At 31.8% G+C, this 10,998-nt stretch overlaps 1 protein-coding gene across 1 annotated transcript; it reads right to left on the minus strand.

The window, feature by feature from the left end:
* Window positions 1-390: 390 nt before the first annotated feature.
* LOC133198733 (transient receptor potential cation channel subfamily M member 2-like) lies at window positions 391-9,475 on the minus strand. The gene is made up of 10 exons (XM_061334744.1): window positions 9,236-9,475; window positions 8,562-8,739; window positions 7,407-7,566; window positions 6,524-6,840; window positions 6,353-6,434; window positions 6,227-6,260; window positions 5,967-6,035; window positions 4,806-4,833; window positions 3,050-3,175; window positions 391-1,711 (listed from the first exon to the last, which is right to left on the minus strand). Exons 1-10 carry the CDS (start codon window positions 9,404-9,406, stop codon window positions 1,698-1,700), a joined length of 1,179 nt encoding a protein of 392 aa, XP_061190728.1. The 5' UTR covers window positions 9,407-9,475; the 3' UTR covers window positions 391-1,697.
* Window positions 9,476-10,998: the final 1,523 nt, after the last annotated feature.

The following is a 10,998-nucleotide window of genomic DNA, read 5'->3' on the forward strand; positions in this document are numbered from 1 at the left end:
AAAGTCGTTTATTCCTCTGCTGGACGTGTGAGATGGAAACTTATGGTCGTGTTTCGTAAGTAACCTTCTAGAGGTTTCTCTCGTTCCCATATTAATGCTCATACAACATAAATACTGACCACATTCTATGTCTATTTCAACATCAAATTTTAATGTAAACTACAAGATGGATATTCAAAATGACTTACAAACATACCGTTGTGTTCTGTTAATCCTATACATTTTCACTTAATAAAACATAATTGTCAAATTACAAATTCAAATAAACAATGTATGTCTTATTATAAGTGTATATACGAAAATAATAGCTTGTTGTTCCTTTAACATAATCACAACTGAGATATACATGTTAATTGTGATTTTTTACTTAACTCAGAAAGACATTTATTACTTAAGCAAACAAAGGAACTCAAGGTTATACTGAAAAAGTAATCATAATTTTTCACTTCGTAATATAACTTTGAAACGTGATTGCAAATGAACAATAAATTTACATTGAACAAAAATTGTGTTAATCTCAGATTTCAACATTAATTGAACATTGAAAAAAGATTAAAATTCTGATGTATTTTTCTTTTTAAAAAAAGATGATGATTCGGATGTAAAGTTTATTTTTTAAATAAACAATCATACCAGACAGATAGAACAGTGCCATTCTCTGACAAAGGAGTGCACGTCTCCTCATAAGAAATGACCTATTCATCTAAATAATTTGAAATATAAACAATAACTGATAAGGTTTTTGAGGCAATTGGGGTTTGGGTAGCTGGTTTCATAACCAGATAAATGGTTTAAATCTTATATACCTAGCAGTTTTCATTCAGCTGCAGACGCCCATTGGAATAAAATGTCATCTGAGTGTTTCAAAGCATATATACATGTATATAGATACATATTTTTATATTTTATGAGTCATAAGATGTGTTATTTTTGGTAAAGCATAAGAGAAATGAATTTACTACTTTGGTTGAGTAGGTGCGGATAAAAGAGAATACGTTCACACAACTGATTATTTTAAGCCTCGTTTTGAAATTCTTTTTTTTACAACAAAGCATAAGGAATTTATTCTCATTCTGCATAATTTTAATTGCGTTTGAGGTCTGCAAATTGTATTTCAGAATATAGATGAAAATGTTATTATTTAAGCATTAATTTTATACACATGATTAAAATTCACTTTTCCTCTCTTCACTCTAGAAAAGATATGCATCTTGCAAAAAAAGTGAAATAACCGTATCCTATTTTGATTTATTTTTTTCCATTTGTTAGGTCATGTCCCTTCGTATGATCAAAATTGTATACCTGGTTTCGTTGAGACTAGCTCTGTAGTAAAAGTGGGGAATTGGAAAATGTGAGAACTTTATAAACGACGATTTCGTGTTGGGGAATTTAGAAACTGCAATGCACAGGCCGAAGAGGTACCATGATATGAAATTGTCATGGGAAAAGCTTAAGCCGGGAGATAAGGAAGGAAGTCTCAAATGGCTTGGATGAACGAAATTATAATGTTTAGATGTTGTTAAGTATAAAACATTCATATTGTTTTAGTAACATATTTGTGTACAAGATTATCAATAGAGGATTTCTTTTTAGTTTTCCTCTCTTTGTCTTGTTATATAGTGTTCGCAAAAGTCAAATATGGAATTTCTTCTAAGTTTTGTTATATAGCCTTCGCAAAGTCAAATATGGAATTTCTTCTAAGTGTCCGACTCTGAAATGTAAGTGATTTTTATCAGTATTATCAACATTATCAGAAATGAACGAACAGTTTCAATTGAAGATATACACATGTATATCACAAGAATATATTCTATATTTTTTTTTATTTTATCGCACATAAAATTTACCGGGGCTTAACGTTCTTGGCCAGGCGCTATGAAACTAAATCCAATTAATGTACGTAAGAGAAAATCTAGCCATTTTTTTTACTATCATCTTTTCTGGTTAAAAAAATTGAACTACATAAGACATCAGTTTTGTCTTTAAATAAATTGTCAGTTTTTCGTAAGCAATGGAATACCCAAGCGGCACAACCTCAAAATACGACGTCGTTCTACCTTGAGTCTAGAAAAATCCCTAGTTACAAGCACTTGTTATCAACTTTTCATATCAATTCTCTCATGTGATGTGGCAGAATTATTCTTGTAATTTTATCTTCGTCAGTTCTATTAAATATTTTATAAATATGAAAGTTAAAGCTTGATACGTTGAATTCTTTGCCGATTTATCATCAATAACAAAAGACAAGCTATGGTTTCCTGGCGTAGTCGCCGTTGAAATGTAAATTCTGTAGTAAGTGATAAAAAGACCAAGAGGGCTTGAAATGACGCCGGAGCTTGACAATTGACAATTGAGAGAGAGAGAGAGAGAGAGATGAAACGGATTAAATTTCGGTATGTGGTCCATGTGTCCTTTAATTAGTAAGTCAAGTCGAAAAGCAACGTTATTCGTGTGCGGTAGAAATTTAATTTCAACATGAATTCTAAGCTGGCTGAGCTGACACAGCTAGATGAAAATCTTTTTCTTTAGTAAACTAGTATTATATTGTTTTGAAATCAGCTTTTCATAAAATTAAGTCATATAAGCAAGACAAGAATCAAACATTATTTAACTCATACTAGGGTATCTCGTCAAAGAAAGTTTATTAAGACAGACTGAGCAGACATTAAAGATTAGAGAAGGCAATAAATTTCAACGGCGACTACGCCAGGAAACCATAGCTTGTCTTTTGTTATTGATGATAAATCGGCAAAGAATTCAACGTATCAAGCTTTAACTTTCATATTTATAAAATATCTATATTTTGTTGTTTAGTGTTCCTTGTAAATTTTGTAAGCACAGAATACGTAGTATTTATTTTATCGCATCAGTCCACGAACTCTTTGATAACGTTATGTACTTTTAAGAAAAGCTAAATGTTTAACATATAAATTTCTTCCACTCCTTACTGTTAAAATCATAAATAGTGTCAAATTCTGAGACTCCTGCGTATTTGAAGTCTTGATTTGTTTTAATCACATAATAAGGACAATCAATGAAGAAAACTTACCATTCTCGACATCAGAATCAGAATCATATTCGTAACTCAGAGATTGTTTGATTTTTATGGCAGGATGTCTCTGACGTCTTGATAACGAAGTGCCCAAATTATCTTCAATGTTTGATTTTTGAATCGCTACATGTATAAAAAAAAAATAAGAATGTCAATCCTGTGAATGAATTGGACGCAGTTAACATTATTGTTAGTTTCGTCGTTCAAAAAGTTTAAAAAAACCTATCTAAATGTCTAACAAATGCACACTAATTTCATCGAATCAGATAAGGTAACTAGATGTGTCGTGACGCCACGAATGCCCCCGCAGGCAGCCAAATTTTTAAATGCAATATTTAGTTTGAAATTTGTTTGCACAAAAGACTTTTTTTTCTAAGTTCAAAAATGCATAACATAAAAGAAATACAATGTTATCCTTATTAAAGTGGCTCTATACATTGATGCTTTCACTTTTAAGACAAGTTCAATGGGGTACATGTAACTCTGTCAAAAATCATTGGACCACGACCAAATTCAAACTTGAGCTGTATTTTCTGGTAAAATAAATATGCATGCAATTTAAACCTTGTATGTACATCCCTACAACAGTAAAAGAGGGGAAAATGAGATTTTCTTATTTTTTCTAAGTTCAAAATAGATAACTCTGTCAAAAATTATCGGACCATGACCAAATTCGAACTTGACCTACATATTCCTATTATCCATACTACGAAATTGAGTTGACTGTGTGCAACTGTTCGGTGTTGCCGAGATAATGAACAGAGAGTCAATGATGACGGAATGACAGAACGGAACATGGTAATACTATATGCCCTAGCCATTTTATGGCGGGGCATAAAAAATATAATAATCCAATCTCCGTAGGTAATTTTAGCCACAAATTTTATATTTGACAAATATTTTGCTTTAGAAGAGATCTGCTAGAAAAAATACTCAAGAAAGATCTTCATCAAATTTCGTTCCGTGATCGGGAGGTCGTGAGTTCGAATCTCGGCCGCGACAGACCTAAGTCGATAAAAAATAGGTAGCAACTGTTCCTTCGCCATGCGCTCGGCACTTTGAAGTGAAAGTTGCGGGTCCTTCGGATTAGACCTTAAAAACCGAGGCCCCGTGCCACGGCAGGCGTTGGCACGATAAAGATCCTTCACTGCTCAATGGCCCTGAGTCCCGAGTAAAGGTCAAAATTTGAAGCCCTTCACCGGTATATGGTGACGTCTCTATATGAGTGAAAAATTCTCGAATGGGACGTAAAACAATATACAATCAATCAATCAATCTTCATCAAATTTGTGTAGAGAGAAAAATATATGCATTTTCAAATTCCTGTCAAACGTAATGACGACTACTAACTGAAGAAAGAACGATGAATCCTATGAATGCTATATCCAGAGCATGGTAGCTAGTTATGGAGCATTTTTTTGCATATTTATATCATTTATATTTTACAACCTTTCCTTTCCCTAGGGATAATATTATGACTTTTGAAAATAATAATCATAGTTGCATCATATGTTTATAGACAGAAAATATACATACTAGGGCTTTTAAAAAATAGGCAAAAAGGTAAAAATCATTTCACTTTCAACAAACATATACAAAATTAACCTAAGTTATAGTTTTACAGATTGGCTTAAGAAGATGTGTTTAGCGTCAGAAGAATCGTACAAAGGTTATACATTTATAAAACTCTTCTACTTTATGAAATAAAAAATCAAAACTATTAAATTTGACAAAAAGTGCGTCTTAAACTTACATTCAGGTCTTAATTTCATCTGTATCTGCTGCAAACAAAAAAGATTTTTATTTCAAATATATTTTTGTGCTTGGGTGCATTCTCCTCAAACAACAACTGTCCCTGTTTGACAAATATCAACATCTTGTCAAATTCGCATGATTCTTTCTCTATGTAAAGTTGCATGCAGAGAGAGAGAGAGAGAGAGAGAGAGAGAGAGAGAGAGAGAGAGAGAGAGTTTCAGTGTAGATAGTTAAGTAATAACAACACATGGGTTTCAAGTCTTTCTTGTAGTATTTTTCAGCGGTAGTAAAAATAGGCTAAAATACTATATACTGATACTTTGCACGTATTTCGATATAGACAAGTGTGAATCAAAATACAGAAGACATTCATACCTCTATTTATAATGGATTAAAATTGGGACTTATACTGTCCACAGAAATATTTTACAGAATGAAAAGAATTTAAATTATGTTTCTGCATTAAAGCATGGTAGTCATGTAATACACCTATAAGTAGAAAGAAATGAGTTTTCTTATATGGTCTTTCTGGTGTTGGTTACGAACATAATCGGATAATGCTTATTTCTTTACGTATGCTATGTATACCTTATATACATGAACTAGGAGAGTAGGAATGAAATTCTTCCTTTTTTCATACGTTGTCTTTATATTTAAGTCATAATGATTCTCTGCAATGTTCAAAATCAGGACTCAATATTATTCATAACGTCTTAAAATACATGTTTGCTAACATTTGCGCTCAAAATTTGTAGAGAATAATATGCTAACCGAAAAGTAAAATTCTATTCCAAAAATTAATAGAAGATAAAACATCTGTTCAGGAAACAAGCTTAACATTAAAGTTTGCCTTAGGTGTGATCACTAACATTTGTTTAAATAAATGTTATTTTATACATTTAAAGTATGTCATTGAGGGAGTTAGCAAGATTCCAGTTCCCCAAGGGCAGGACTATCCCCGAGGCGAAGAAAATAAGAAGGAAATAAAAATCTCTTTTCATTAAAAAGCCGAAGATTTCCCATACCAACTTCTATTTTGACAATATACTTTCTAGCGGATAGTAGCAGTCCATGTTCTATTTTAATAAATGAGCAATTAATACTTTCATTAAAAGAAATCTAATCCGATTTAAAAGTTTCTCAAAACAATGGAAAATACCTTTTGAATATTTTCATTTATTCTCTTTTGTATTTTCTTCTGATGCCTTATCAACTTTCTACTCATTTCCTGTGATGGTACACAAAATAAAGCATTAGTTAAATTAAAAAATAATTAAGAGCACAAATTTAATTTTCTGATATAAATGAATTCTTATGTTTCAATGAGATACTTCAGTGGAATATTGAAAATTATATATATATATATATATATATATATATATATATATATATATATAAACAACTTTTGTTTGACTCTACCGTGATCTTATTTTCTTCACTTATATCCATTTCACTGGAAAAAAAAATTAACTTAAGTCAAAAAAAATTACGAAGTCTAAAATGAAAATATTTTTTTATTTCTTTGCAAAACATGTAAATGCTTACCCCTTTGTGCTCAGAGCTGCCTGTCCCTCAGTTTTTCTAGTTTTTCTTAGTTTCAAATCGTAATTGCTGTCATATATGAAAACTGTTAAAAAAAATTGTAATTGAATATGAGCACAAAAATACCTAGCCCGATTAAAGCTGAAGGAGACAAATCACTGCACTTATACTGACCTCGTACAAACATGGGGACTTTGTTCAATTTTTTAATATCATCATCAGGACTGTATGGTGCATGACGAAGCTTAGAGATGTCATCCTTATCATCACCAACATCATTATCATCATCATCAGAGCTGCAGCATTTAACAGTCCCATATCGGGGAATGGACACCACTGCCCACGCACACGCATGAATGAAAAAGAATGGAATAGCAAGAAGCTGCATGTGTACAGGAAAAATACTTCTGATGCTGAAATCCTCCAAGAAATCGGTTTGAAGTTGTGACCAGTAAAATTTTGATTTCTCGTGTACCTTAGAAAATGAGTGACTGGGAAAGAAAAAAATATGTTTCCATTAATTTTTGTTTTATTTTTTGTGATGAATATTTCAATTAGAGAATTATTCTTTCATATAATCAAGCTTTAGTATATACTTTGCTTATACAATAAACATGTATTTAAAAAATCAAAACAAACACATTCATCAATTAATTTTTATCCCTCATTAATGACCCCCCCCCCCAACAAAAACGCAACCTTCTAATATGACGAATATCTTACTAAAAACCTTGCGTTTTGAAACGAGTTATGCACATTCAATATATTGATATACCGAAAAACTGTTTTCATGTAAAAAGTGCATGTATTTCTGACAATTAAACATGCTTTAGTAAATAAAAAATGGCATTGCATAATCATTTTTTTTTGCCTTAATAAACCTCTTAAACTTATCTTACATCCAATGTCTGCAGTTTAATTAAAACAAAGAATGCTAGGATACTGTTATACATGTTTCTCTTCTGATCCTTAGGAATTCTGAGAAAACCTTTTTTACCCAATTAGCACTACATGTATATGGAATAACCAACAATAAAAAGGCAACTAAAAACCATACCTGTACATGGCAATCAGCAAATTTAAAAGCAATATGACTGCGATGAGCACATAAACAGCTTTCAGATAGGGGGCCACAGCCTTCCCAAGAGATGATGGACAACGTTCTTTTGACCCTTCTCTATATTCAGTTTGGTTAAAGGAACAGTCAGGTTCTGTCACTGTAATTGTTAAGAATATTCTACGATGTTTTAAGAATTTTTTTTTCTCTCTGTGACTACATTTTCTTTTCTTTTAAGAATCGAGTTTGATCAATCACTGTGGACATATTTTGCCAATTAAACTACATATATACTGTACAGCATTGATTCTGCTTGATTCCGTTAGAATTCGGTTGAGCCTAGCCTAAACCGGATAAAACCGGCTACACACTGAAGCTCTTGTCACACTGTTCCGATTTGGCTTCGCGATCACTCACGATCTATTCCAACATACCTTCATACATACATTGGAAAACGTAGAAATGATGCCTTAAGAAGCTGATGATTTGTGTGTATACCCGAGTGATCGGCAAAAGCCAGGAAAATCTGGCAATTTTCGTGACTGTTTTGATGCAGCTCAAAAGAAACTCAAAAGAGTGGTCGTTACATTGTTAAGGTTCCTGACCTTGATTTGTTGTAACATCTTTGTGATAAACTTTGATGAAACCCCATGCACGAGGGGGCAAAGTGTTGCTACATAAAGAAGTTTTTAACAGTACAATTCCTGAAACCTCTTGAGGATATTTGATCCTTAGGTTTTGAGGAGATTTTTTGACATAATCTATTCTTTGAAGAATGTTTTAGTACCGTATTAATCTGTATGGAAGTCGATGTGAAACGGTTTGATACGTGATGTTCATAAACACGATTCCGCCAAACCTTAACCGTATCAAAAATGATTGTAGCGTCACCGTAAGAATAATTTGCCATGCCCAGTTTTTACCGCGAAGTTACCCAACTTCCAAGACGGAACATAGTCATGAATGATCGTGGTTTAAATCGTGAACGTGTGATTTTGGCTTTACCTGGGTTTTCCAGATTCGTGAGAATCAAGTATGTTATCAGAAATGTTATAAAAAGCAAACTAATAAAAAAAAAGCCAAATATTGTGCTCATACCATGTTTAATAAATTAAAACTCATTGATTATGTGCAACCCCTATTTAAATGTCTTACGTTTTGCATCATCCAAATTCAATTCGCCGAATAACATCCAATATCCATTCCTAGTAATTTTCTCAAATTGTTCAAAAGTAAAATCAGAGTTTTCAGAATATAGTAGCGCATGATACGATGTGTTGTAGCACATTGTGATGATAAACATGATAGTCATCAGTGCAAAGGTATCTAAAAACTATAAACAAAAGAAATAATTCTGACTTGCATTTCTCTCAATTAAAAATATGTAATCCTTTTAGTTGTGAAGCTACCCTCTTCTCAATAATGAAATATTTTCTGGCAATAACAATAAACGATCTATCAGTCTATTCTAAATATGATATTTCCATGAATATGACAATAGGTTTTATATAAAACCATCGCTGAAACCATAAATGACTTTTAGCTGCACGTTACTTGTTGATTAAAAAATAAAAATACTTAATATTAGAAATACGAATCAATAACAATATACTCAATAAATCTGTTCAACATATAAAGATATTAAACACATAGTAATGAAGTATTATTGACATATTTAACTACATTTGATTACGAATAGAATTTCTAAAATAAAGTATTTTCCATTCATTGTATATAACATACGTGAATTGCTTTTTTATAAAGATTTAATGTGTTTTTTTTTCTTAACCAACAATTCCTAAGAAAGTTTCTTATCATTCAAGATTTACCATTTTACGGATGATAACCAGTTTTGGTCCAAGCAACTTTGACATGGAAAACATGTGAAGTATTCGAATGCTCACTGTGATGAAACCTATCACAAGCAAAACCTTCGATGCGTTTAAATAGCAAGTTCCTTCTCCCAGTTTTGTGAGCATACCACTTGTATACGTTATCATAGAAATCCAGTCAAGATAATTCCAAAAGTCAGTAAAGTACTGGCGTGTCCTTCGCCTTTTTACTGCAACGAAAATCTTCAAAGAAAAACTGTAAATTATAGTATCACTGTAATATTTTATATGCAATTATATCTAATAATTAAAGGTCTGAAAAAAATTAAAAATACGACATACAATTCATGCGTCAATTCAAAATAAAGTAAACTGTGTTCTGAAACATCAATCAATTAGCAAAGTATTTAAAGGAGTTTTTAGGTGAACAGGAATTAATAATGTGGTAAAGTTTAAAAGATGGAAATAAAGAAGTGATCACTTTAATAAATCCGAAAAACTTAACGAATCGAGAAGAGGGTAAAATCTCGGATGGACCACTCGAAATATCAGCGATGAGATCATGTGCCTAAGGGGAGTAAACATCCCCTGTCAACCGATCACATCCGCCTTGAGTTATTTGCATTGATCACGTTAACGAGGCAATCCGTATTTAAATATTATATAATAGCCATGAGTTAAAAAATGTTTGAATCATGTCAGAAAAATGGCCCAATGATAGGTTGTATTTACAAACAAGGTCATGATATCGACCGTAGAATTTGGAAAAAAGCTGACTTTAAACGGGTTTTTGAAAACCTTGTAACAAAAACTTATTTGTCAGCAGCTTGCCTCAGTTGAAAAATTGATCTCATTCAGAGCAAGCTCTTGTGTATGGAATCACTGCAGAGACATAAACATCGTACGCAGTTGATGTTGGAATACTGCTAAATAAAAATGTTAAGTCGACGACAGAAAAGCTGAAGACATCCCGTTTGCCAAAAGGTATAGTTATAAGATGGTAATTATCAGCTATATTCAGTAAAACATTAAAATATGGAACAGATTTAGCAGACTCCGTAGTATCTGTTTCGCATTCATTAAAATATATCTAGTCGATATGTGAATGAAAGTATTTGTTGTTAATTGATAAAACGTCATCAGTATTTAAATGTTGATTTAAAGGCCTAAGGAAGAGTTTCAATCTTCGCATGAAGCAGTTTGTGAATAATTCTGCTTGATAGGCGTATAAAAACAGATCGGCTAATAAAGAAGCACGATCAACGCCCATCAAAAGTTCAGCAGATTGTTAGAACATCTGGTCTCCAAAGACTATATACGTAAATATTGTCAATAAGGAACTCCTTCGTCTATAAAATTTCAACTTTTGGGAAAAGAAAATTGTCTAACAATTTTCAAAATTCATATTAAAAATAATGTTTTGGTTTTTGCTTCCCATTTGTGTGATCAGATGACAATATAAACGTAATTTAATCATAAATGCATTGAATACTGCAATTAAAAATTAATTTTTAGCAATTGTTTTCAATAATTTTTTAACCTAATAATTTTTTTGAATTAAAATTACATTAACGATATAAATGTATATAATTATTATGTAAAAATTAAGGAATAGAAATGACTTGAAAGAAATACTTTACTGAGAGAAAACAAAGCTATTGCAGATTGTTTAGATCATTTCAGTAGATATTTTAAGTATCCGATGCCCGTCAGAGCCGCATAGACGCGAAATAATTTGAGATACGAAAAATATACACTGT

Source organism: Saccostrea echinata, unplaced genomic scaffold (genome assembly GCF_033153115.1).
Source record: "Saccostrea echinata isolate AGI-Se365-2 ecotype Australia unplaced genomic scaffold, CSIRO_AGI_Sech_v1 ptg000033l, whole genome shotgun sequence".
NCBI classification, from domain to species: Eukaryota; Metazoa; Mollusca; class Bivalvia; order Ostreida; family Ostreidae; genus Saccostrea; species Saccostrea echinata.

Excerpts from the sequence above, each read along its gene's own strand:
- LOC133198733 (XM_061334744.1), bottom strand. The coding sequence starts at position 9,406 with ATGATAACGTATACAAGTGGTATGCTCACAAAACTGGGAGAAGGAACT. Across the intron at positions 4,834-5,966 it reads TAAATGAAAATATTCAAAAG|CAGATACAGATGAAATTAAG; the intron begins GTATTTTCCATT and ends TTTTGTTTGCAG. Across the intron at positions 3,176-4,805 it reads GATGAAATTAAGACCTGAAT|CGATTCAAAAATCAAACATT; the intron begins GTAAGTTTAAGA and ends TTATACATGTAG.